We start from the raw sequence: 26,010 nt of genomic DNA on the forward strand, positions 1-26,010 counted from the left end.
CGTCACGTCATTTTTTTTTTTTTTAAATCAGAGATGCAAGTTAACGTTTCAAGACTATTTTTATGCACTGGTTGCGAATGTGTCCTCATTTATTCTCTAGAACAGGGGTGGGCAAACTTTTTGATTGGCGAGCCACAATGGGTTCTAAAATTTGACAGAGGGGCTGGACCAGGAGCAGATGGATGGAGTGTTTTGGTCACCTTATTCCTATTTTGAGGGTAAAAATAATTTTTTCCCCCCTCAACTCGCATTAAAGAAAGCATCAATGGAAGTTAATAATATTTTTAAAAAATGACAAACAATGCCAACATTTGGAAGCACATCAGATTTCAGAGCACAGCAATAATAAAAAGTACAACTCCAGCAGATCATCTTCCATATATTATAATACAGATGCAAGTTGAAAGTTTATTTTATTAATTTTTTTTTTAAACAGCCTAGTATTTTACAAGAAATAGATAACTACTTGGGACTTAGAGCATGTCCTTAAAACAGGACATAAAGTAGGCACCGATCCTTGGGCTCAACTTTGCCGTGTCAATCCTCGAACAACCGGCATCATTTAGGGGTGGGGGCTGGGGGGCAAAAATAATGGAAGAATGCATCGTGATGAGGGGGGGGGGGCAAATTCAGAATCAATAAATAGAAGAATGGATATAATCTCGATAGCTTTCCCCAACAACACTTTTTTAGGGGGAAAAAGAAGAGGCCAAATTGCAAGATCATACTTCTGCTGGCTGCGGCAAAACACATTGATTGCATTTCCCTAGTCCGATTTGATGGAAGAAGAAAAGACCCCACAGCCTTAGATGACACTTGATTGGATTTTTTCTATGCTTTGGATTGATATTGCCAGATAAGTTCTGGGGATGAGTGAGGTCCAAAAAAAAAAAAAAAAAAGGATGAAACGTATGGCAGCCGCGGTTGCGTGAGGGTTGGGCTTCGAGTCAGTCCGTGGTGGTTTTGCTTGGCTGCGTTCCCTTAAAAATCCTCCACAGTCTCAATCTCCCCCATGTTCAGTCTCTCGGACGCTGCGTTAACAGAAAAACCTGCGGGCAGGAAAAAGCATGACAGAAGAGTTGAGACGTTTTCTCCACTTGTGACGAGCTGCGACGGGCGCTTACCTAGAAGGCTCGGATCTGCACGGACCATCTTCTGCTTCTTCTTCTTCTTCCCTGAGCTGACCGTCTCAAAGCGCTGCTGCTGCTGCTGCTGCTGCTGCAGATGTTGTTGTTGTTGTTGTTGCTTCTGTTGACCACTTGTGTGGTTGGCCTGGTAGAGCGTTGATGATCCCGTTCCACCCCATACAGAATCCTTGACGGGAACAAATATTATAACGTATTTACAGTCAAACACTGCAGGTTTGATTTGTTGACCATCTATTTTGATGTACTTTTTAAGTGGGCACCATAATGCCGATTTATTAAAAATTGACAACGGATGACCCGATCATTTTTTTTTTGTACCAGAGTCCGAGTCACCCGATTTTGAGGCTCTGCTAATAAAGAGTCTCAATTCCATACTTTGGCAATGTATTAAGGAGGAAAAAAAGAGCACATCCATATTGTTTTAAATTTTTTTATATGGCAAGTGGTTCAAACCAATTAAAACAAAGCGAAGCAAACAAAAAAAAATTTTTTTTTTGGAATAGGGCTCTCAAAATTACCATTCAAGGACGGCACAAAACTCCCTAACAAGAAAGTAACACAACGTGCAAAAACTAATTTTGTTCATTTTTACTGAGGTGCTGTTTGTCCTGCATAACATTCCAAATCCACCCCCCCAAAAAAAATTGCAGTCTAAGACAGTGGAAGCACAACTCAGAAATGTCTGCCATCTAATGGTGAGGGGTCATATTGCAACTTAAACTACATTTGACCCGAAAAAACTCCAATATTAAAACATCACACGTGTAACCTAGTATGCAAATTAAAGCATGTTTAGTATTTTGTCTATTTGTGAAGCCAATTTTTCCCCCACACAAAACTCTCGCTCACCTGCTGCTGTTTCAGGGCTTGCGGCCGGTTCTGCGGCGGTGACGTTTTATGTTGATTAGCGTTCTGTTTGGCACGCCGTTCCAGGAACTGCTTGGCAAAGTCGTTGGCCTCGGGCGTGTCGCCCAGGTAGGCCCTGACGTAGTCGTGCACCTCGTACGACGAGTCCACTTCTTTTAGGAACGACGCAAACGTGGGAACTGCGGCCAAAACGTGCGTGTAAGTGACGATTCCGCATCTGCGCCGCCCCATTTTTTTTTTTTTTTTGCACAACTATTTACCGTCCAGATTGTTGGCCGTGTTGAGACTGTGAAGCGTGCGCTCACACCACTGCATGAAGCCATCCTGTTGGCTCTTGTTGACCCCTTGGAACAATTTGAGCAGCTTCTCTTCCTCCTCCACCTTCTTGTTTGCTCGCCCACTCACGGAATTACTTGACATGTCCAAAGCAATATTGAAGACACAAAATAAGAGAAGAACGGGCATGACTCACATGTTAGCGTAATAGACAGTGGATTATAAAAGTTTACAAACTGCTGTTCAAATGCCATGTTTTGGAGATTACAAAAAAAATGAGACCAAGACAAATAATTTCAAAACTCATTCCACGATTACCGTGACAGAAAAAAAAAAATTGAGAGGATGAGCTTTGGTTTCATCTGATCATCTCGCAGGGTCCACCGAAACCAATTTTACTTTAGCTTAGAGTCACATCCAGTTTTTATTATCCATAAATTCTTTTAAAAAAAAATTTGCATTTGAATGGGGGTGTGCAAACTTTTGCTATCCACCGCCCACGGGCAAATTTTGGCCTCTCCGGCTCCTACCTGAGATTGGCATTGCCCTTGTTTTTCTGCGCATTTGCTTTCCTGGCGGGCGGAGGCGGCTGGACGGCCTCCTTCACAGCTTCGTCCCAGAAGCCCATGTTGGAGTTGTGCGTGTCGCCCCAGATGCTGCTCGAGTCCGACGCCCAGTTTGAGCAAGGTGTGATGTTCACGGAGCCCCATACGGAGTTGCTCAGAGATGTCTGGATGAGAACGAGACACTCTTTAAAAATAAATAAATAACAATTAGATGTTCTCCCGTACGACACGTTTTACGCACAGTTCTGTTCTGCTGCCGGGCCGGCTGGGTGAAGATGTGATTTTGCTGCTGCTGCTTCTGCTGCTGCTGCTTCTGCTGCTGTTGCTTCTGCTGCTGTTGTTGTTGCTGCGGCAGCGGCTGCTCCTTCCTCTGTATCATCTGCTGCGCTTCCTCCTTCTGAATCTCCAGCAGGGACTTTGTCGCAGGCGCTTGCTTGGCGGCGTGCCCCCACCCCGACAGCTTGGCCTGAGCCTGCTGGGCCTGCTGCAGGGCCTGGTGCTGCTGCAGCTTCAGGAGCTCCTGATGCTGACGTTGTTGCTACAAAAAAAAAAAAAAAAGGTGGGCGGGGGGGGGTTGGGGGGTGTTAAAATAAAACCAATAAAAAGTGATGGGGATGGTTTTACCTCTTCTAGTGCTTGTCTTTCTCGTTCTTCTTCCAGTTTCTGGATCTCAGCTAGTGACAAGGCGTTCTGGTTCTTGTTGCTCGTGTTGGCAGATTGGTGACCCCACTTCGATGACTGGGGGAGCTAGAGACAGGCAAGAGTCGGCTGAAGGTGACAAATGCTTTAATCCAGCCTACTCAGCATTTATTTCATCATATGGGCACCTTTTTAGAAATAAGTCCAAAATTTCAAATACATTTTACAATTTGGATTTCATTAACTTTTTTTTTTCCTACCTCATCTACAAATGACCTGCTCACCTGTCCACCATTAATAATGTTGTGTACTTTTTATTTTTCATTTCCAGTGCATCAAGACTGCCGCTGTTGAGTGAGGCTAGCTCGTACAGAAAGGATGGGTGAATATAGAAATTAAAAATGCTAAAAAGAATAAATGTATAAAAAAAAATGTGGCCCTTGAGGTCAAGCGTTTGCCCATTCCTGTTCTAAATGAGCAATATTTTTTTGGTGTAAATGACACATCTCCTTTCTGACTATTCCACACAGAATTTGGCAGCACAAGTCTTGAATTTTCAGAGACAATTTTCTTTGTGCTCATACAGTATAAGGATAAACTTCACAATTTTGATTTCTATTTTTTTGTTTTAACCAAATGGCCTGTCCATGAGCTAAGGAACATCATCTGCCTTTTGCAGCCACCCAGTAAACCGTTCAGAATTTGGACAGTACCCAAACCCTGGAATGTTCCTACTCCGATCTTTGAGGTCTACCGATTGAGCGAGACTAAAAAATGACTTCACATCTTTGCTACTTAATAAGGACTTTGGCAACAACAAAACGTACCTTTTGGGTTTGTATTTGTTGCCGTACTACTTTCTGCACTGCTTACTGTCGCGCAAACACACTTCACCTTCATTTGTGCAAGCTGCTGCTGCTGTTGCAGTCTCCTGAGCGCCTCCTGTTGCTGTTGCCTCTGTCTCTGCAGCTCCTGCTGTCTCTGCGCCTCCTGTTCCCTCCTCTTTTGCTCCTCTTGCTGTTGTTGAGCTGCGGCGGCCGCAGCTGCAGCCGCCGCCGCAGCCGCCGCCGCCTCGGCAGCAGCCGCCGCCACCGCCGCCGCCTCCTCTGCTCGCTTCTCTTCCTCTCGCCTCCTTAATGCCTCCAGCTCCTCTTGTTTTCTGCGCTCCTCTTCCTGTTTAACGTCAGACGTGGCAGGTGAGTGAACAAGCCCGCTCGCACATTGAGCAATGCGAACCAACGAGATGCGACTGCGAACAAATTACAGGCGGCGACACTACAAAATGCAGCGACAATAAAAAATTTGCAACCTCTGGCGTTTTGAATGTGAAAAGTTTTGAAGCGACTTGCACATTACTCAGAAAATATTACAAATACTCTGCTTTAGCGTTGAATTTGAGGACAAACCTAAAATGCACTAAACTTTACAGGCGAGTTCGATTTGACGTCTATCATTTTCAAATACACATTCAATGTGCATTTTTTGCACAACTTGCTCTTCTCTAAAAAAGAGCTGAACGGTGTGAAACGGGAGCTTGAGCCATCAGATTTTTTTTCAAGGACTCCCTTCGCTCCTCGTCAGGGAACAGCGAGTTGTGCGCAAAGAGATGCAACACTGAACAGTCGCACAAGTGCATTCGAAAAGCTTTGACAAGGCGAGCGGCTGGCTTGACCTGTTTGCGAAGGAACTCCTCCCTTTTCTTCCTCTCCTCCTCCTCTCTTCTCCTCTCCTCAAGTCTTCGCAGGGCTTCCTCCTGCGCCAGTCTCTCCTCCTCCTCCTTTTGTCTCCGATGCGCCTCCTCCTGTTCTCTCTGTCGTCGAAGAGCTTCCTCCTACAGACGCACGCCATTGGTTGTCGGTCTTATCAACACCCCGATCAAATGTTTTGTGGTCAATCTCAGAAAAAAAAAAAAAAAAGCTTAATCACTCAACCTGTTTTTGCCTGGCCAGCTCCTCCTCCTCCAGGCGCTTGCGCTCCTCCTCTTGACGAGCCCGCAGAGCCTCCTCCAGACGCTTCCTCTCTTCTTCTTCCCTTTTGGCTCTCATTTCAGCTTCGCACCTCTCCAGTTCCAACTGGCGGATAAGACGAGAGGAGAACAAGTGTTGTCTGAAAGTTTGACGGTAGTAATTGTTACACAGTTGCGACTTTCGTTTTTTGTTTGCAGGCAAATCATTCCATACGCAAAAGTCATTTTGTGCGCCATTTAAATGACTTGCGTGCATCAATCACTTGGAAGTTTTGGCTATTTGCGGTAGGGCTCACTCTCGGTCACACATGAATAGTAGAGTACTGTCATCTGAAGCTCAGAAGTGAGAATACAAATCACCTTTGCAGCTTTTGATTTCTCTAACTGCTGCATCTGCTCGATGGTCGGCGCCTTTGCCATGGAATCTATGGGCAAGTCCCACACACTGTTGCCATCCCATGCTGTTGAGACAGCAAAAAATAAAATAAAATTGTGACACCAACTGGTAAACGACTGTTTTCATACTTCAGTGAGATTGACTCACTGCTTGGCGGCGCTGGCGGGAGGTTTGGTGTGCAAGAAACCTGAGGGGACGGGTTCTGCATTTCCCATACAGAACCCGTGTCGGGTACAGATAGGGAACGCGTAACAGGAGGTAGAAGGCTCTCCGAAGTTCTGCAAAAATGGATGAAAACAGGAGATTGTTGCGACAGAGTGACGTGAGAGTTATGCTAGCGCAAATGTTGAAGCGGGGGCGAACCTTATCTTGAGAGCCTGGTATTGCTGTTGAAGCAGGTTGAGCTGCTGTTGGTGTTGCTGCTGCTGTTGAAGAGGAGCCGAGCTCAGCACTGCCGCCTTCTGCTGGGCCAAGGCCTGAGCATACTGCTGCCTAAAAGGCCACAGCAAAGACACGTCACCCTTTAATACAAAGCTGTACGTGCTACTCTTATTTTCGTCTACCATTACTGATTATGCAATCTCCTTCTCGGATTCTGTTTCATCTGTCTTGCTTGAACGAGATCGCCATTTTTTTTTTTTTACATTTACTTGGGTCAATACACTGAAGTAGCAGTACTCTCTTACATGTACAATTTTTGTCTCCTCTACCCACACCTGCGGCTAGTATTGGTTATTAACTCATTCACTACCAGCCGAGTTAAAAAAAAAAAAAAAAAAATTGGTCTTTGACGTATTTAGCCGTCAATGGTAGTGAATGAGTTCATCGACTAGCAGAATAATTATTGCTGTCTGACAGGAGGACCTTACCTTAAGAGGTATTGATATTGAAGTTGCTGTAACTGGTAAAGGTTGAGCGCAGTGAGCTCCTGTTGCCTCTTCAACCTCTCTTGATCGGCGTCACCCTGCATCAGCATCATACACGCGGTGGTTAACAATCTAAAAGGAGATCTCAGTATCTAGGTGTGTCTCGAACGCAATACACAAATACGATGAGAAATACAATACAGAGAAATTTTGCAAAAATCTGGCAAAAATCAAAACTTGAAGAAATAATGGAAAGAAGAAATAAATGGATGATGATAAAAATCGACCAACTGCAAAGCAGATTTTGACAGAAAGAGGACAAAAGTAATAGCATATTGAACTCTTCGAAAGTTTGTGAAATCAGTTTTAAGATCCACATTTGTTTGTATATTCTCCGAGAAATTTCAATCACTTTTCTGCATGAAGCCTATTTGACTTGTTTTGATGAGCACACATAATTACACAGTAATTAACATGTGAAATCATCCTGTGCTGTGGTATTTAAAACCCAGCCCATTTGTGAACACGCACCTGTAGAGGTGGAGGCGCTGGGCCCGGCGTGAACGGGACTCTCCCCCAAATTTTCATCATCTCCCCCAAGGCCTGGAAGATGTCATCGCAGCCTCTCTTAACCAGGAGAGACATGGTGAAGTAACCTGCCTGGAACCATTCTGCCATCTCCTGGTTGCTGAATGGTCCTGGAGACCCAAAAAAAATACAGGAGGATGTTCAAGCTGGCTCTCGTGTGCATCGTTCTTATCACGTCCTGCATTTGCTTACCCTGTATCTCCCCTTGTGGGTCTTTGTAAAACCACTTGAGTGCAGCCTTGTGAGTGAGCGGCAGCCCTGCAGGTTTGGGCTTTTCAGAGGTTTTTGCTGTAATTCTGTCGTCGTCCACCACGCCATCCTGGAGGTAAGCCACCATCTTCTCTGCCTCCTAGGAGATAGAGTCAGTGAGCTTTCAGGCCAATGTTGAACAGAGAGTGCCATCTACAGGAGTCCAAAAATACTACAACTGCTTCATGAAGCAGATTTGAAGCTTCGTTTAGCCATCACTAGCGCACACACGTCACAAAAACGATACGGACGAACAGACAGAACTCCATCTAAAATTGAGGAGCCCTCGGACAGGATTACATTAATTACCTGCTCAAAGTGCTTCAATCCCTCATCTTCATCCGTGTCCTGTGGTACGATGGTGGGCCTGGTTATTGGTGCTAACAAACTTGAAGAAAAGGGCAGGGCGTTGTTCAGAGCCACAAGAACCTCCATGGGCTTCTGCATGGCGGACGAATGTGTGCGACCGTCTGGGAGGAACAGACAAACACCATGCGGCACTCTCAGTATTTTTTTTTTTAACAATTCTGTACAGTCAAGCTCAAGAAGAAACGTCACCTGTGAGGTTGGAGGAAATCCGGGACAGGGGTATTGACATGCTGTTGGACAACGGGACATGCAGGGGAACTTGGCAGGGTTCTGGCGGTCGCTCCAGGGGAGGTTGCCTGTCGGCCGGCCTCTCGGATTCCTCCGTTCGGTTGGGATGGCTCGGCGACACGCACTTGGGAGTCGTCTGCGCCTCCGGGATTGACGGGACGGTCGGTGAGGGGACAGATGGCGCCTCTTCGGACACTCTGCTCACCCCCGTAAATACTAAGAGTAGAGAGAGATGACATTGTAAACAGGAGCGTAAACGCCACTTGTTCTTGTTGTGGTCCAGATTGCCGCAATTTGATCCCAAACAAAAAGACACGCACGGGCTCTCTCGGTTTCTTTCTCTCATGGTGTGCTGGGCACAGTAATGGGCTTTGAAGCAACACTCGCTCTTGCTTGGTTGATTAAGTGGGCCACTCGCTTTTTGTCTGCGGGTTTCACTCAAATGTTTTCACTTTCCATTTGGCTATGCTCGCTCAACTAAAGCTCTTGCAGCAGTTACCAGTGAAAATGTTTCTTCGCATATTTCAGCTGGCGACCCCGCACGCAGATTCTACTGGGTGTGACAATGAGACAAGCTCAATTTGAAAGGGTCCAACCTTTCCGGTCAGAATCTTGCTTGGCCCCCGTTTCTGTTTCTTTGGTCTCCTTGCGTTGGCTGTCTTCCTCCTCTAAGGCTTCCTCACACTCTTCCAAGGGTTTAAAATCCAACTCTGCCTCCTCCAGGATGGGCTCTTTGGAGGCTTGCTGCTAAGGCGACAGAAGGTTACACTCGCCGTGGAAAACGAACGCAAAGATAATCCATTCATAGAAAGCCGCTGATCTGGACAGAAGGTCCCCGCTTGCCTTGAGTGAGAGAAAGGCCCCCGATGAGTCGAAAGTGCCCGCCTCCTCGTCCGCATCCTCCAGACACCACTCCGGCAGAGCGTCCCTGTCGTCGTCCAGGCTGCCACTGCCCGAACGCGTCCTCCTGTAGCTTCGTTCGTCTTCTCGCGAGTCAAACGGGACGCGGCGCCGCTGCTCCGGATGCCACACTGAACTCCGAGGCCCATCTAAGCGTAAAGGCAAAGGCGTCAAAACGGATCGCCGCAGGTCAGTGGGGTCGCAAGTCACTGCCTCAATGGAATCCTTCCAGCCCCCCTCGTCAACGTCCTCACCGTTCTGATCGTCACGAGAGGTGCGCCAATTCTCACTCTCTGAGCGCGTGAAGTCATGTTTCCTCGACGGGCCCGCCCCAGCATTGTCGTAGCTGTTTCGAACTGCGAAAGAATGAGTCAATCGGGAAGCTGGTTAGAGGTGAGGCAAGTTCCTTTTCGTCAGGCATGGTCCGACTGAATGAAACAACTTACCATGATTCATCTGGAAATGTCCTGGGGCAGCATCTACATGGAAATAACGAAAAAGAAAATAGGTGTGTTGGTCACCATCAAGGTACAAAGGGATTATTTGAACAAGCGATTTCGACACTAACCTGGGTCGTTCCGTCCGGGCTTTTCAAACCTTCTATCACCTCTGTTGGGAAAAAAAAAAAAAAGATAAAAATTATTCAAAATGTAGTGACAGGTAAACGAAGCTTGAAATCTGCTTCATGAACCACTTGTAGTACTTTTGGACTCCTGTAGATGGCACTATCTGTTCAACATTGGCCTGAAAGCCATTTTTTTTAAAGCCTTTATTGAAACCAACAGTGCCATCTAGAGGACTCAAAAATACAACAACTGGTTCATGAAGTAAATTTGAAGCTTCATTTTCCCATCAGAAGCAGAATGTGTTTGCTAACTCACCAAGATGATAAATTATTAAACAGTGCATTCAACTTTTCTCATTTGTATGACTGCCTGTATGCGTTGTCCAAACTTGAAAGCACAAATCCATGTCAGTACCTTTCCTCCCAGCTCTGGGAGCGATGCATCTCCCTGACCCCGCGGCCAAAACCTTCCACATCATCAAAACTTCTTTGGTAAAACCCGCCGTCTCCTCTTCCCCGGCCTGAAAACAACCGTAGACTCAAGATTCATTCAAGAATAACGACATTACTGTGGAAATAAAATCAGTATTTCTGTATTGGAGGCACATCAATGCAATCAGAAGAGAGGCCAACGGAGCGCCACTTGTCTTGAATCGGTGGGAACCTTCAAACCAAAGGCATGTCAACTATTCGCAGTTGGCACAGGCGCGACTTTTAAAGTCACGTGGAAGGGAACTCTGCCGCAGCCGTAAAATTAGAAAGCAAATTAGGAAACGCTTACCTCTACCCCTTGAGGTACTTCGGCCTCGAGACACCCCCACGACCGGACCGCCTCCTCGCCGCAAGGCACTGTTTACAGACATGGAGAAATTTCTCTGCAAGAACAAACAAAAGGGGTAAGACCAATTGGCAAGATATTTTTTTTTTTATGCAACGTGTATATTATTGATGCTTTGATTTGTGCTTCATTCAGGAACAATCACAATTTTTTTTCAAACCGATGGGGAGGGACATGTCTGTACATGCGCTGAAGGAAAATTCTGGAGCTAAAACAGGACATAAAAGATGCATTGATTGGTTGGGACAGCAACATAGTTTTAACAGCACATGCAGGAAAACACTAGAAGTTATTATGTTAAAATGTCAGTGCCGTGCACAAGCTTGTCATCTGACAGAATCAATATTTTTATTTTGATATTTCATTCCTATTATAGCATCTAAGAGAAAGGAACTGGAAACGGTTTGGGTTTCCCAACGTCACCACAAATTGAAATGTAAGCTTGAGGATGTGATTTTTTTTTTTTTCCGTTGCGAACGGACACATTTCAGGACAGGCAGACCTACCTGTTCTTCCTCTGTAAAAGAAACAAGTGCCAGAGGCGGCAAAGGCTCCTCTTGACATATGGGCAGGAACTCCTTATCATGCAAGGCTATGGGGATCTAGCAGAAGATAACACAGAGATCTATATAAAAAAAAACCTATGAGTGTGAATGTGTTTTAAAAAGTTCAAGTGTGTTCAAAATATGTGGGAGGGGTAAACTATTGGGGTGAAATAACTTGGATGGTATTTCAATATTGCAAATTTGCAATAGCAGGTGGGCCTGGGTCGCATCTGATAAATGGGGGCTGATCGCGTTTGCAAAAGGTGACGTCGGCTGAGGATGTCGTGTTTACCTTGTTGTCTTTTACATAAAGTGCTAACATTTCTTCTCTTCCGTATCGATAGTCTGCAAGCTTGTACTTTGGCAACGCAGGCGAGAGAGGTGGCGAGGCAGCGGTGCTGCTGCTGCTTCCTCCGCCTCTGCTGCTTCCACCTCCAGACAGGGCACGGAGCCTGCGCGGAGCCAAAAGGTTTGTGAATGACTGAAAAGAAAAGCTGGAGGTGGCGCATCTTAACATTGAACACTACTTTCATAACAAACAAATTACGCATATTGATCCCAAATGTACTACTTTACCATTCTGGTCCAAAGTTAAGTGTCTGGGTCTCGGCCATTTTTCCTTGAAGGTCTATAAATGTAAAAAGAGAAAATGAATCAATCAAACGCTTTGACGCTTGAGTAAGGTTTTACCCTTGGTTGTCAAGAACAGGGAATGTTGTGTCACACTCAACCAAACTTTGTTTCACTTTAAAGATATTTTGTCAGCTGATTTCATATGTCTCAGCCCCCCCCCATGACAGAGCCCACACATCTCACTGACACACACACAACAAGTGTACAATTTCAATGCGCTAAAACTATTTTCGCTCTTGGAGTGTGGGCGACTATGTTTGACACCTGTAATTGACAAGAGAAATCGTCTTAACTTCAAGTACACGCCGGAGTGTGATAACACAAGGCAAGATAAGTCATCAAGTCGTTTTTTTTTTTTTTGCGTGTCCACTCAAGTTATCACATTTTGAAGGCATGCAAAATGAGGACAAAAATGGAAAGGGGGGGGGGTGCAACAGTCGACTCCCTATCCCACTCACCATATGGGAAGCCAGGATAAGCCACGTGTAAGTTGCTACTTAACGCAATAAGTCCGGTAGAAAGGTGACAAACAGAGATAACATGAGGGTGCACGGCGACGACAGTTTTTTTTTTTTTTGGGGGGGGGGGGGGGGGGGTTATGTGGACACGCCCGCTGTCCAGTCATGGTTGCATACATTTAAGGAAACGCTACACCATGAATGGCCGCCCAATAACAGCAAAGTTGCTCCGATCATAAAATCTCCAAGTGACACGTTTGGGAAAACCACCCAACTGGCCGAGTTCTACCCTGATAAAGTCCACCGAGTCATGAGTAAAAAACCACTCGGTGTCGGGGGTAGCGTGGTGACGCTGACATTACTTCACCAATGGTTCATTTAAATTCGTCACGTTAGCAACATTTCCAGTCGACGGCCCGTCAAGATAGTTAGTTTGCGTGTACGACAATGCTGAAGGCATCACTAAAGTATGCGTTGGGGTGAATTACTTCGATGACGATGTAGCTGTATGTTTTTTGGCATACACTTTGATGGCACACTACAGCTAACTCTTGCGTTAGCCGCCGTGCTAAAAAAAAAAAAGAAGCTAACTGCAGTTGGCCAAGTGCACACAGCGTTAAATCACAGCGGAGGAGATTCGAACAGCCGCGGTGATAAACACACACGTAACCACTCGCTCATCCACCTCGACATGTTGTCATCTACCGACGATCGTAACAATAACAATCGCGATATTGCCACCGCGGCGCAAGTTAATCCTCGAAAAGCACAAGCACTTGTGGCTAGCATGCTAACAGGTTAGCTCACTAGCTTTTTTTGGACGGAGGCCTCCCGGAGTAAACATGAAGGAGGCTTCGTTAACAGTCCCACTAAGAAGCAGCTTGATGTTGGCTTTACGACGTGGCACTTTACTTTCAGCAGTCTCGTGCTGGTAGGACTTTTAATTTTGGCTGTCTTACCTCTGCTTGATGTGACAGCGCAAGGTTTTGAATTCGAGTTGTGTGTGTGTAAGATCTCTCTCTCACTCGCTCTCTCACTCGCTCGATCTCTCTCTCTCTCACTCGCTCTCTCTCTATCCCTCCACCCCCCACGTTTTCTGAATCCCACTAGAGTTCTAGGTACGATACGTCCCACTGAAAATGATTGGCTGCTACATTTCGACAGAACACGCCTTATTCGCTACGCGCATGAAATATGACCATTCCAAATATACAGGGCGTGTCCTACGAAGATGCAGCAGCCAATCACACTGTAGCAGCGCGTGCCCTGTAGAGAACGCCAGTGGGATCCAAATTAACGCACCCCCCCGCTCTGCTACAAGATGGCTGCGTAGGGGGAGTCACATGATTTACAGATAAAAACCCGTACATGGCGTGAAAAGAAAATCTGCTCACCTCAGTACTACTACACGCGTGTGTATAGGAACTCTTCATTTATCACATGGCAACTATTATCACGTGGGATGAAATTAAAATTGAAGCTGATGTTACACGTGGAAAGGGCCTAGGTGTTGATTAGGCTACTGAAATGACGGGCGTTGTTTCAAATGTCCTGAGGAAGCAATGACCCGGATGAACGAGAATATTCACAAGTGTCACCCCAGATAGTTATGGTGGATTGTAGGCCTTATATACATTTAAATTACAGTATGCCTTGTACTAAAGTTTTTAACTGCTGTTGGCAACGCGGTGACACAACAGGCTCGTTGGTCTAGGGGTATGATTCTCGCTTAGGGTGCGAGAGGTCCCGGGTTCAAATCCCGGACGAGCCCACCTTTTTTTTTATGCAAGGACAATTAATCGTTTCTGACGCAATACAGCCATTTCTTAAATTTGGGCTAGAATAATTGTCAATTTAGGTAAAATTCCGGTATACGGATGGGTGCGTAAACTGTTACATGTTCTAGTCTGTTACGATCGTAAGCAAATGTAGTAGTAAAGTCATTAATCCAGTTGTATTAAAAAAATAAATAGTTGTATTAAAAAAATTTATCGGACGCAAATATAAACAAATTAAATAAAGAAAATCGTACGCAAGGGGGTAATGGGTCTGTCTTGTGTTGTTGCGCCGCGTGACGATGTACTCTTGCACCATCAGATAGTATTAAATGAAAGAGTGTTTTTTTTTCCATTACTACAGAAAAAAAGCTATGACCCCGACGTGATTTGAACACGCAACCTTCTGATCTGGAGTCAGACGCGCTACCGTTGCGCCACGAGGTCTTTCTTCACATTACAGTCTAATATTTTTTATATTATATTTTACATAACTGCGCACTAGTCATACGAGTGCCATCATAATATAATGTTCGGTTACGTTTCAGTTTTAGTTCGTGCGTTTATTATTCACCTTGTACTGTATATTGGGAGCCATTGCGTATACGTAGTCTTTACAGATGCAGTTACAATTTCTGTCCACTAAGTAGCAGTAATCCACACTAGTCGGTAGAGATCTGCGAAAAAGAGCATCAGGAGAAGAGTCACCATCTTTGTAAACAATGCGTTGAGAGAAGCTTGTACATTACACGAGACGAAAGTAACAACACAGTTCATTTCCTTACACAATATTTTTTACAAGGACTGCCGAATGTGATTTTCTTTTATACGGATTATGGTCATTTATTCAAAGTCGATTACTTCATAAGCGCTATAACGCCATGGTTGTGGGTTCAACCCCCATACTTGGCGTAACGGATGTAGCATTCATTTGAAAACCTTGATGTCTAGCTAAACGTCCCGGTGCTGATATCGTCGTTTTCCCTCTGTAAAACAATCAGCCCATTAGTACAACAACCGTGCCTCGCGTATACCTTTGAGTAGCTCGGTACTGTGGCGCACACACTGTTGGGACAATCAAAGCCATGGGTTGCGTCAGATATCTTCCTGGACTCGCGCACCATTATGATGGCATATAATTTTGCCTCACGTGTAATATGTCGCTCTCTTTTAACCTTTATGCAAAATGGGAGGAAAATGTAAGAAGACAAAAGCTTTGCGTTGGCCGGGAATCGAACCCGGGTCAACTGCTTGGAAGGCAGCTATGCTCACCACTATACCACCAACGCATGAAAGATTGCGTGGGAAACGTTCTTTATAATACTATACTTACGGCAGTCGCGTGACGATTTTTTAGAAGCAAATCCTAGAACCCTGACACACACTATTATTTTCCCTACAACAATACTTTTTTCACTGTCTCAAATCCGTGGTAGTCTTGTAGTTTGGGACACTCTTGTGCCAAAAGTGACAATGAGGTCCTACTACGCCCTCTGGTTGTCAACAAGGCGCTGGACGATTTGAAGCGGCTAAAGCGGTTATCGTTATTCCATTTAGGTGTATCATTCCATACTTTGCCTGATGAGTTAAGTTAAATTGTAACATTGCCATTGGGCCACGAATGGAAATGTGCACATATCATATCATTAATAATAATTTTTGAATACATGCCTATTGAGAAGCTCGGCTTTATGCTTTCCCATACTGACATCTCATAATAAGGACAAAAATGATCTCAATGTTTCAATGGCTTCATGGCTGCCTGTATCATGGCTCAACAACCTTTCTCTCTTTGGCCATTTTCACCATTGCCTCCTAAGCAGTAATGGAAATGTAAAATAACATTTAATAAATCATGTATTACACTTCCACGCCACCCGTGACCCAGTTGCACAAAGAATTGGGCTATAGCAGTTTTGATGCGGTTCAGCTGATGACTTATGCAGAGCAGGGCCTCTCTGCACAATCCAGCGGATCAGACACAACTGCCGGCTGCACTTGTCTTTGGACGGAGGCTTGACAGGTGCGGCCTAGTGCAAACACTAATGTCTTATTTTTAGTGTATGTGGCTTACAGGCTCACCATTCTCTGGTGTTATACGAACTGATGCTAAGAGATCAGAGTGATGACTTGACCAAGCAAAAGATAATTCAGCGTCTTGAATCTTAAGCACAACATGCACAAATTTGACTCTCTTCTGTGAAAATGAGGGAAATACAGCGTGCTATTATACTTGCAATTTTTGGTTCAGACTGTAGATAGAAGTGGTGAGTCAAATGTTAACAAATGTGAATGACAGTTTTAAAAAAGGCAAAGGAAAATCAATTACTAATAAGTTAATAATGCAAAATTTAGATTTACTTTCAGAAGTGTATTAAGGTAAGAATAGTTTTATTATTATTGTTATGTTTTGCAATGGTAATATTGCATTCTGAATATTTTTGGTAATTAATTTAAATGCATGAAACAGGCAGAAAGAAAAATATGAACTAATAACTAGCCTGTGTATTTTATGTTTGACGCTTTACACATGCTTTAAACCCTTTAAAACAAAAACTAAACAATAACAAAATGTTTAAAAATGTTATCATGGCCATGCTTGATGTGATTAGCTAGCCCACACATGGCAGATGAAAGCTTTTTTTTTTCTATCTGCTCCTGTCACATATGGAAAACAAAGCAAATGAACCACAATGACACTTCTGCGTGAAAAACAAAATGACTATGGGCATTATTTTGGATCCGTTTGTCTTTGACATGCTCAATAGTGCGATTGTGCAGGTTTTGAAATATAGTTAGTGTCTGTGTGCGGGTGTGCAAAGGAGCGTACATCACTGTGACTGGTCCAGCATGTGTTCTTTCAAGTATTTTAACCTCTGACTGATACAACATTTTGAGATTAGCAAAGGTTGTGACCAAAGGTCATGTGGAGAGTTCAGGAGGAGTTGAAAGAGCAGACTAAATCCAGATACTCATCATGGCCGGACTCCTGAAGCAGAGAATAAATGTGAATATCTCTCTTTTTTTTTTTTTTTTACATTGCAGTGTTGCTAACTAAATGTCATTAAAGGGGAAGTATTTTTGAAGTGTCTGTATTCAAGATGATTACAATGTTAAAATCATTCAATACGAATTTACAAACCAAATGACAATCAAACATGCGCTACCTCGGCCACTTAAAAGCAGAAATGTTATTGGACGGCTGAACGTGTGAGAGATTAAGAACCTTTATTTTTCAGGAGCTCTTCACTGCATCCTGTCTTAGTTCTATTGTGTTCTTTTCTTAGAGTTAAAAGGAAACTGCGACGTCTGTGTTTGGACCAGTGGCGAACAAGTGAGATAGCGTACACAGAAATCAAGCAGCGAGACAGGAAGAAACAGATGGTCTTCAACAAACATAGCACAGACACTGTTTGAAATTTCATCTGTCTCTCTTAGTATTTGGGGGGGGGGGTGAGTGTGTGTGCCCCTCTGTTCAGTGCTTAGAAGCAATCAAAACTTTGCTCAGATAATAGATCAACACATGCGTGCTCACTGGCTTCTCTGGATTTGTTCCAGTGGACCCTGGACTGTGCCACCTCCTGCCCGCCTATGAGGCCTCTCGGCTCACGATTGGAGAATAAGTCAGAAGCAGCTGGCACGGGCAATAAGAATTGAAAAAAAAAAAAAAAAGCAGTAGGTATCGTTTGAAGAGTGCAGCCGGGGAGTCTGAACATTTGTATTAAGGCTGAGCAATGAATCAAATTCAAATCAGCAGTCAGCAGTCAAATGCAATTTTCAAATCGCAAATGTTGGAAATTTGAAAGAAAAAAAAAGCATATTTTATGTGTTTATTTATAGTGTCGAGATAAATTCCGTGCTGAAGAAGTCCGGTCCACATGTTTGTTACCAAATAAAAAATACACTGGAAGAGGACTGTAAAGAAAAATTAGATATTCAATAGAAATCGCAATTTGGAGGGAAAAAAATCGGAATTGTTCTGGCCTAATTGTCACACAGATAATTGGCTTTGCAATTGATGTTTGGAATCAAGATACAATGCACTTTCTTCTAACAAATACCATTTCTTTAGAGGTTGTCAAATTGATTCAGAATAATGCCATTCCTTAAACCAGGACAAACGCAACTTCTAGTGGAATTTAATAAGCCTCTCTTGAGCTCTTCATATGAAGCCAAGCAACAAATGGCATCTTTTGGGGTTTTTTTGTTTTTCATTTCAAAAGTAATTAAATCCATTCCTGTTTACACAATGTATTTTGTATTTTCCTCCTCATACAAAGTAATTGCTATATGATTGCTGTCAAAATAAAAATATATAGCTGCTACCCTATAGTGTGCACGATAAAGACGTTAAAACTGTGGATTTTTCAGGTCGAAATATCTTCCAATAGGATCCCCTTGAAAGACTAACGTGCCTGTCCGCGCTCTGTTCGTGAAGAAATGTTTCAGTAACGATTGAGCGGGTAACTAAATATTCAAAAACAACATACGTAATCCCAGAGTACATTGCTCCACTGTCTGCATTACCTAATCCCAGAAAGCACCGCGGTGGGGGCGGGGCCACAGCCTGTTGTCAGAGCAACCCCCATGTCAGTAGATCGACCCCGCCCGACGAATGCGCTCTAGCCAATCAGAACGCTTAGAAATGACATCATTGTTATTTTCAGGGGAACTGCAGCTCAGAGGTGGATAAAGTTCGTCTCCACGTTGGAAGTGATCGAAAGTACTATCCCAAATCAGGCACTGTTTTCTCTCTTTAAGGAGGAGCATCAATCGAAAGAGGATTATTTTGGCGGACATTTTGTTGGCAGTGGCGAGGAAACGACGCCTTTTTTCTTTCTTTTTCCTTTTTTTTTTTACCCGACGATCGCGCGGTTCAAGAGAGACAAAAGTTTTCACGGGACGCGAAGTTGTCAAGTGATTTGAACTTCAACAAAAAGGCGGACTCTGTCACAAGGCCGAGAGATAGCAAGTCATATGTAAACAGTGGATTGTTTTCAAGGTGAGAAGTCATCTCGTAAAGTGACACAAACTTCATGTCCGGGAAAATGGAAGCGACGTTCTACGACGACGCCTTGAACGCGTCGAACCCTCACCACGACGGGGCAAGAGTGTACGGCTTCAACACAAAAGCCCTCAAACAATCCATGACTCTGAATCTAAACGACCCCCGAAACTTCAAACCCCAGCTGGGTTCCAAGGCCCTGGACATCCTCACGTCGCCCGATGTGGGTCTGCTAAAACTGGCCTCCCCGGAGCTGGAGCGGTTAATCATCCAGTCGTGCACGGGCCTGACGACCCCCACCCCGACGCAATTCGTCTGTCCCAAGAACATCACCGACGAGCAGGAGGGCTTCGCCGAGGGCTTCGCGAAGGCGCTGGCTGAGCTCCACTACCACCAGATGAGCGCCGCCCACTCTGAGGCGCCGCCGACCGCCGGCATGGCATCCGCCTCGGCCGCGTCCGATACCGGCGAGAACCCTTACAGCTGCACGGTGCGCCCCCCGGAGCCTCCGGAATACACTAACTTGGCCAATTTCAACCGGCCCGTACTGAGCTCCAACGACAGACCCCCATCCACCGCCTGCTACCCGGCGCCCCCACCCGCTCCCCACGTGGACCACCAGGCTGCGCTCTCCAGGCTCCGCGCCCTAAAAGAGGAGCCGCAGACTGTGCCCGAGATGCCCGGAGAGACGCCGCCGCTCTCCCCCATCGACATGGAGAGCCAGGAGCGTATCAAGGCGGAGAGGAAGCGAATGAGGAACCGGGTGGCCGCGTCCAAGTGCCGGAAACGGAAGCTGGAGAGGATATCTCGTCTGGAGGACAGGGTGAAAAACCTCAAGAGCCAGCACACGGAGTTGGTGTCGTCTGCCAACATCCTGCGGGACGAGCTGGCTCTGCTTAAACAAAAGGTCATGGACCACGTCAACAGCGGCTGTCAGCTCATCTTGACGCAGCAGCTCCAAGCTTTCTAGACTCCCTGCGGGGGTGCTGCATGACGGGACATGTCTTGGGGGACCAAATAACTCTGAGTGGCCGGAGGACGTCCAAATGATCGTCAGCTCAGGCGCTTTCTCCTTCCAGCTTTTCTGCAGAGACACTGATTTTTAATGATGAATGATGCAGAACCTGGGCCACACGCAAACAAAATATGACATCATATATGTTACAAACATCCTTTTAAGAGGGGTTCATAGACGCCATCCAGTATGTGGGAGCATCCGCAGACCCTTTACCAAGCCAATATGATGCTATGATGTCAAACAAGCTGCAATAAATAACACATTAGATGCACTTGTACAGAAACACTAACATGGTCTAACCTTTGACGCACTCAGGTGTGAAACGTTTACTGACTTTACCTGCCTTACTTACTCTTAATCCTCACATTGATGCAACTTTTGGGATGTAGGTCAGGTGTAACTAATGTTAGACATTGAATATTTCTACGCTGTTTTTGAGCACTTCACAATTGTACATATGACAAAATAAAATGTTGGACTTGACAATGCTTTTGTGCGTTCTTAACAAACAATAATCGCTAGTAGATTTGAGATGTTTGGATTAAGTGGGGCAGAAACCTTTTTTTAATTAACAATACTTTGTTCAAACATCTGTCATTAACAGTCATAAATGGGAGAAAAAACAAAAAGAAAAAATGCTAGTGGACTAAAAATTAAGAAATTGAAAACACTAAAATGAGATCACCAGGTATAGAAAAGATGTAAGTCTAATTCTTTTAAATCGAGAAAAAAACCAAAATCTTTACAATAAATTCTATGAGGCCCCAATAGACAAAATGGTATTCTGATTAATACTGTCTTTGTGTAATAGAAAATTATGCAGCAAAATCCACCAGTTTTATCCACAACAGAGGGTGGCCATTTTTCCACTTGCTGTCGACTGGAGATGACGTCACAGTCGCTCGGGTATTGACCATTCACGGCTCGTGTTTTCATTTTCAGTCCACAGCAAGTGGCCAAATGACTTGCCTGTGAGACTGATAAAAACAGGTAGATTTTCCTGCTTAATTCATGTTCCACAAATGCAAAAAACACCAGAATACCGTATTTTGCTAAGTGGGGGCACACAGAACAGAATAAACATTGTGGGGAAAAAAACATATTTTTCTTTTTCATGTTTCATAGCTAAACTTAAAAAAAACACTGAAAATAACTTCTATAGCGAAAGGTCAAAGTTACAGAAGATGTCACACAGGGCGTAGTATAGTTTAATAATTCAACTAAAAGGATCTCTCTGGGTAACAAGTGGGAAACAAAGTGAGTCACTTCCAGTACAGCGAAGGATTGGAAGTCGACGCAGGGACTGATTGGACGACCGCACACCGGAAGTGGGGGGCGGCATGCCATATTTGGTAAGAGGCTCTCGGCACAGTGAGATGACTCTTCTGAGTCACTGTCCCGTAGGAAGAAAATGGTGGGAAAACAAACTAACTTACTTTAGTTTAAGACAGAACGACTGTTGAGACATACAACGTAAACTGACCTTGATTGTATTTGTTGCAGATACAAAAAAATAGCTTTGTACAAAACAAATTTATATGCAAAATATTAACATGCACTGGCGCTGCACACACACCAGGCCAGCAACTGGGTCACGTAAATCAAACAATGTATACATTTTCAGAAAACTAGAAACATACATGGAGAAAAGACAAGGAGTGCAGCAGATTCTGGGCTCTTTTAAAGAACCACGTGCCAACACTTTTAGGACTGTGTTTGAGTGGCAGGTCATGAAAGGATAATTTGAACTGTGCTTTGGGTAAATTTGTTTGCACATGGATTTGGCTAATGAGCCTTATGTCGCAACACTTTTTATTTCAAAACTCAAACCCCCCCCTCCCCCAAGTACAGTACTTGGTTTTGTTCAAGTACACTGTAATGCCTGATGTTTCGATTTGGTTCAGTGTAATATACACTTGAATTGCGCCATAATTAGTACCTTTTATCTCGAGTCACTATGAAAAGGGTTCAGGAATAACATGACACTATTATTTAGTATCAACATTTGAAGGTTACATTTTGGACTTTTAAAATAGCACTCTGGAGATTATACTCATATTTCAGGTGGCATCAAAAGCGCGTGTGTCATCTACGGCGTGTGTGTCTTCGGCTCCAAAGCCCTGAAAAATAACTCTTCCCAGCCTCAGAAGAAGCTACTAAATTCTAAAAGTAAACACTTTCAACTCCAGTCTGCAATTGGTTTCCAAAAAAAAAAAAAAAAGCAGCGAGAGCACACTGAAAATCTGCCAGCACCAGGCTAATACACAGTCGCGTGTTCACCATCCAATTGCTTTGTTTCATCGTGGTCCATTGATCCTCTTTCTGTACAACACAAATTCGGTGGTATTATTTGGACACACTACTTCCCATCCATTTCCACCTGAGAGCTAAATTCATGTTCCACGTTTTATGCATCCTGAGTCCATGGACTGTATGTTGATCTCAGCTGATGAGCACACCGTCTTTGGTGGCAAGTCGCTGCCTGTGCACGTGGTCCTGCTCGAGTTCTTCATGGCTGGGGTGCCAAAGCCGCGACAGGATGCGCTCCATGTTTAGGGCATACATGGTGTGGGAGGGCATCACCCCGTGGTGAACCTGCAGCAGACAAATATTAAAAAAAATAAATAATAAATAATGTCATGCAAGTTGATTAATTACAGACCACGATTAATACTAATACCATAAAAAAAAAAAATCATGAACCGTAAAATCAATTTTGAAGCAACATTTAAGTCACGTTTGGCGATACTTGTTGTCTTCTATGTTTTTATATTTTATCATTTATATATATTTTTTTATATTATTTTTTGTGTTTTATAGATGAACACCGGATGCGTATATTACAGACGATAAGACTGCTTTCGCTTCTCTTGATACAGTAAGTTTGTCAACCGGCCATATACAGCAATACCAAACAGCATACTTCCACTTGTACCGCGGGATGAGACAGATAAGCACGCCGCCTCTGTTGCTAAAATACACTGAGCGTGTCATGCCATGTTGCCGTGAGCGGACGGGAGGTGTCATGGAAGCCGGGTCAAAATGTGCGCACACGGTCCTCTCGTTAGATGGCCGTGAACGTGGCAAAGTACACATTCAGTCTCGGATATTTACTCATTTATTGAGACAGGTAAGAGATTAAAAACGATGCGTGGCACCGACGGGATTCCATCCATTATTAAGGTCTTTTAAAACAATCTCCAATATCACATTCGTGCTGTGCACTATTTGTGTGTAATTATTATTATTATTATTTTTTATATTTAGATTTTAAATGCTGTACTTTTAATTAACATGGATGCAGGAGTCTGACCTGTAAGGCCTCCAGGAGGTCAAACATGGTGACGGGTGGGAGCGCCGTGTGGAGGCTGGGGGCAGAACAAGCTAACAAGTGAACGGCTTGCTGCTCTGCTTCATCCGGCGAGATTTGAGGCGGTGGGCCAGCGGGGAGAGAAGCACTTGGAAGGGGGCTGAGAAAAATAAACAAATGGATCAAATTACAGTGTTATACAAACCAAGATGAAGCGCATGGCTCCTACCATTCCGTGACGCTGTGATAGGCCGCAAGGCTGTTCTTCAAATAAGGCTGCGGTGTGACATCGCTGCCGAAGGCGTAAGGAAAATGGCCGTCCCGTAAGCGATACGCTTTCCTTCGGGAAATCACTGCAGTCAAAACGTCTTTCAAATGGTGCTGCAAATAAAGCCGAGAGGCAAATCAGGTGTTGCTCTCCCATTCGCATGAACAATATTTTCAGCAAATCATCGAACCAAATAGAGATGTTCCAATGCAACATGACAAAAAGTACATCTTACATTTCTCAAATACCAAGACTTGACACAGATTCTAGTAGTAATATACTGTATATACCGGACAGTTACAGTATCCCCTCTCAACTCACCTCCACGGCATAGTTCATTGCGCTGACTGCATCCTCCGTGATATTATCCAGGCCAAGCTCAAAGGCTGTCACCATCATGCGGGCTTCCAACTGACCCCGTGTGGGCAACAGCAAAGTGTGGGCGCTAAGTCTGAGTTCTTCATCCTCACCGACGGCCTCCCGTGGGCTGAATGGTTGTGCGGCGCTCAAAGGATTCTGAGGCTGGAAACGATGCTGAAGGACCAAACCGGATGCACACATATAGGTCACATAAGTAAACCAATGCGGTTATTCCGAAAAGTAATTCATCATATTTCTTGTATCACGCCAGTACGTAGTGGGGTGTAACTAAACATACCCAGGGTTTAAAAACGGATCACTCACGTCAAATTTCTGTCGAGAGGAACATTTCTTCTTTCCTTTAGGTTTGCCAGGTTTTGAAGCAGAGCCACCTTGCCATTGTAATTGCCCGGCGCCCTCTGGAGGAAAGAAAACAAATATAAATTGTGTTCCTCATTTTCCAACCTGAGGCAGTGGCGTCTCAACTGCCATGATACCCATTTCTTTCAGCTAACTACATATGATAGCAGCCAAAAGCTGCCCATCTAATGAACATTATGGCATAGAAATCAAATGTGAGTTGACATCACGGCAAATATGTTCATGTTGCATTAATACAGGTTGGTTTAAACCACGTTCCGTGCATATGTAGATCATATAGCCCCAACATAGCATTCCACAAATAAATAAATCATTAATTAAACTAACCAGGAGTGGAGACAATGATCTGGCAGCGAGTCAGAATTGCCAAGAGAAAGTCATTGTGAACATGGACTGCAAAGCGAGAGAATGAGAGGAGAGAGTTATTTTTGAAGAATTGCTTTGGTATTTTTATTTTTTTGTGTGTGTTGGTATAAAACACCATATTAATTAATAAGCAAACCATTTTCCTGTGCCAACAGGCGTCGTGCCTCAATATCAAACTCTTCTTTACTGATCTTCTGCTTGAACCACAGTTTCAAATTCGCCCAGTAACTGTATGAACAGCAAACAATCAACACACAACTTAACTTAACTCATCACATCAACACACAGTTTTGAACGACGCGATCAGACATATGAATGTAACAATTATCTTACTACTGTAGTTCTAGTTTACAGGACTGTAGACCTGTAACTGCAAAAATTATTATATTATCGGAATTTTACATTTCCAAACTGATCACTTTTGCATTTACCAGATTTATTTCACACCGGGTTATATCTCGTATAAAACACACGACGAATGAAGCAACGACGCCGACGTCAATGCAAAAGCTAGCCACACACACATTTATACACAGCTAAGGGAAGGGTTAAATGACTTCGAATTTCACAAACGACCCAAACAAATGCTCACAACACAAGAAGGAAAGTATCTACTCACTGTTTTACATTATCGCCAATTGCATCAGTTAAATTCTTCTTTGCTACTTCAAGCTCGCTAGCATGCGACGCCATAGCGCTCATGGAGCGATGCAATTACGTCATCACCCTGCGACCTTTTTAAAGAGGAAAACAAAAAACTTTATTGCCAAAATGTAGCCGTATTTTAAGAACGACTTTTACAATTCGGGGGCAAAATTGTTACCCCGAAGAAGTATTATAAATTTACGAATCACCTTTTCACGTTATTATTTCTAGTATATGACGAAGCAAACCCTTATATATTTATTTATTTATTTATTTATTCATTTATGTATTCAACATAAGTAGTCTGATCATGTTATCTTTACATTTAAATGTGATATGAGCAAAAAAATAAAAAATAAATAAAAAGACACGGAAAACGTATAAAACCAACAAACCACTAGATGGTAGCAAAAGCTCTGTTTTCTCTCTCTCTCTCTCTTTTTCTCTCTCCTACCTTTAATATTTTATCATCGGTTAGGCTTAAAAATTAGGTCGAAAATATGCTTTTAAAAATTATGATGTCTTATGTGCATATGCAATCTATGTTCTCTTGCGTTGATTCCATGTTTTGGATCTAATAAATGAATCTCTCACAGACCTCAATATTTCTTTGCATGCTTTCCTGATTTTGGTCTATATTATTTATGTTAACATTTTACGATTAAAAGTTACGTTAATTGGATGTATTTTGTCCCAATGTACAACATAAATATCAGTGGCGATGCTCACGGAAACTGTGTTCCAATATAATGGAACATTTAAATTATCTCCACAACACAATGTT

The 26,010-nt window shown here is 43.8% G+C and overlaps 3 protein-coding genes and 3 non-coding genes across 8 annotated transcripts; 2 read left to right on the forward strand and 4 right to left on the reverse strand.

The window, feature by feature from the left end:
* Positions 1-368: 368 nt before the first annotated feature.
* On the reverse strand, positions 369-13,163 carry gigyf2 (GRB10 interacting GYF protein 2). Of its 3 annotated transcripts, none has more exons than XM_088311632.1 (29): positions 13,058-13,163; positions 11,584-11,635; positions 11,300-11,459; positions 10,969-11,064; positions 10,406-10,499; positions 10,040-10,145; positions 9,628-9,668; positions 9,506-9,538; positions 9,314-9,415; positions 9,003-9,208; positions 8,756-8,903; positions 8,121-8,375; positions 7,872-8,032; positions 7,506-7,662; positions 7,257-7,423; positions 6,729-6,823; positions 6,223-6,351; positions 6,007-6,137; positions 5,823-5,923; positions 5,428-5,568; positions 5,169-5,327; positions 4,391-4,669; positions 3,482-3,604; positions 3,099-3,395; positions 2,822-3,021; positions 2,276-2,427; positions 1,998-2,194; positions 1,125-1,314; positions 369-1,049 (listed from the first exon to the last, which is right to left on the reverse strand). In XM_088311632.1, exons 2-29 carry the CDS (start codon positions 11,619-11,621, stop codon positions 982-984), a joined length of 4,026 nt encoding a protein of 1,341 aa, XP_088167758.1. In that variant the 5' UTR covers positions 11,622-11,635; positions 13,058-13,163; the 3' UTR covers positions 369-981. The 3 variants fall into 3 exon arrangements, with proteins under 3 accessions (XP_088167758.1, XP_088167757.1, XP_088167759.1); XM_088311631.1 differs by lacking the exon at positions 13,058-13,163 and adding an exon at positions 12,906-13,031; XM_088311633.1 differs by lacking the exon at positions 13,058-13,163 and adding an exon at positions 12,099-12,195.
* A 634-nt stretch (positions 13,164-13,797) lies between these two features.
* trnap-agg (transfer RNA proline (anticodon AGG)) lies at positions 13,798-13,869 on the forward strand. Its single transcript has one exon. It is a non-coding gene; the product is annotated as a tRNA-Pro (tRNA).
* A 379-nt stretch (positions 13,870-14,248) lies between these two features.
* trnaw-cca (transfer RNA tryptophan (anticodon CCA)) lies at positions 14,249-14,320 on the reverse strand. The gene has a single exon. It is a non-coding gene; the product is annotated as a tRNA-Trp (tRNA).
* A 770-nt stretch (positions 14,321-15,090) lies between these two features.
* On the reverse strand, positions 15,091-15,162 carry trnag-ucc (transfer RNA glycine (anticodon UCC)). The gene has a single exon. It is a non-coding gene; the product is annotated as a tRNA-Gly (tRNA).
* Positions 15,163-18,519: 3,357 nt separating this feature from the next.
* Positions 18,520-20,382, forward strand: LOC148326305 (transcription factor Jun-like). Its single transcript, XM_088312153.1, has one exon. It carries the CDS (start codon positions 18,910-18,912, stop codon positions 19,846-19,848), a length of 939 nt encoding a protein of 312 aa, XP_088168279.1. The 5' UTR covers positions 18,520-18,909; the 3' UTR covers positions 19,849-20,382.
* A 988-nt stretch (positions 20,383-21,370) lies between these two features.
* Positions 21,371-25,328, reverse strand: tada1 (transcriptional adaptor 1). The gene is made up of 8 exons (XM_088310224.1): positions 25,201-25,328; positions 24,718-24,809; positions 24,543-24,608; positions 24,159-24,253; positions 23,796-24,008; positions 23,436-23,587; positions 23,210-23,366; positions 21,371-22,491 (listed from the first exon to the last, which is right to left on the reverse strand). The coding sequence occupies exons 1-8, from the start codon at positions 25,281-25,283 to the stop codon at positions 22,339-22,341; spliced, it is 1,011 nt and encodes a 336-aa protein (XP_088166350.1). The 5' UTR covers positions 25,284-25,328; the 3' UTR covers positions 21,371-22,338.
* Positions 25,329-26,010: the final 682 nt, after the last annotated feature.

The sequence above is a fragment of the Idiotropiscis lumnitzeri genome, chromosome 12 (assembly GCF_059441095.1).
Source record: "Idiotropiscis lumnitzeri isolate Australia: NSW breed Sydney's pygmy pipehorse chromosome 12, RoL_Ilum_1.0, whole genome shotgun sequence".
Classification (NCBI taxonomy): Eukaryota; Metazoa; Chordata; class Actinopteri; order Syngnathiformes; family Syngnathidae; genus Idiotropiscis; species Idiotropiscis lumnitzeri.

Coding starts and splice junctions, on each gene's coding strand:
- tada1 (XM_088310224.1), bottom strand. CDS start 25,283: ATGAGCGCTATGGCGTCGCATGCTAGCGAGCTTGAAGTAGCAAAGAAG. Junction 24,009..24,158: donor CCTCTCGACAGAAATTTGAC/GTGAGTGATCCG, acceptor TTGGTCCTTCAG/CATCGTTTCCAGCCTCAGAA. Junction 23,588..23,795: donor CAATGAACTATGCCGTGGAG/GTGAGTTGAGAG, acceptor CTTTATTTGCAG/CACCATTTGAAAGACGTTTT.
- gigyf2 (XM_088311631.1), bottom strand. CDS start 12,942: ATGTTTACTCCGGGAGGCCTCCGTCCAAAAAAAGCTA. Junction 5,924..6,006: donor CCCGCCAGCGCCGCCAAGCA/GTGAGTCAATCT, acceptor CTGTCTCAACAG/CATGGGATGGCAACAGTGTG. Junction 2,428..2,821: donor AAGGGCAATGCCAATCTCAG/GTAGGAGCCGGA, acceptor GGACATGTCAAG/TAATTCCGTGAGTGGGCGAG.
- LOC148326305 (XM_088312153.1), top strand. CDS start 18,910: ATGTCCGGGAAAATGGAAGCGACGTTCTACGACGACGCCTTGAACGCG.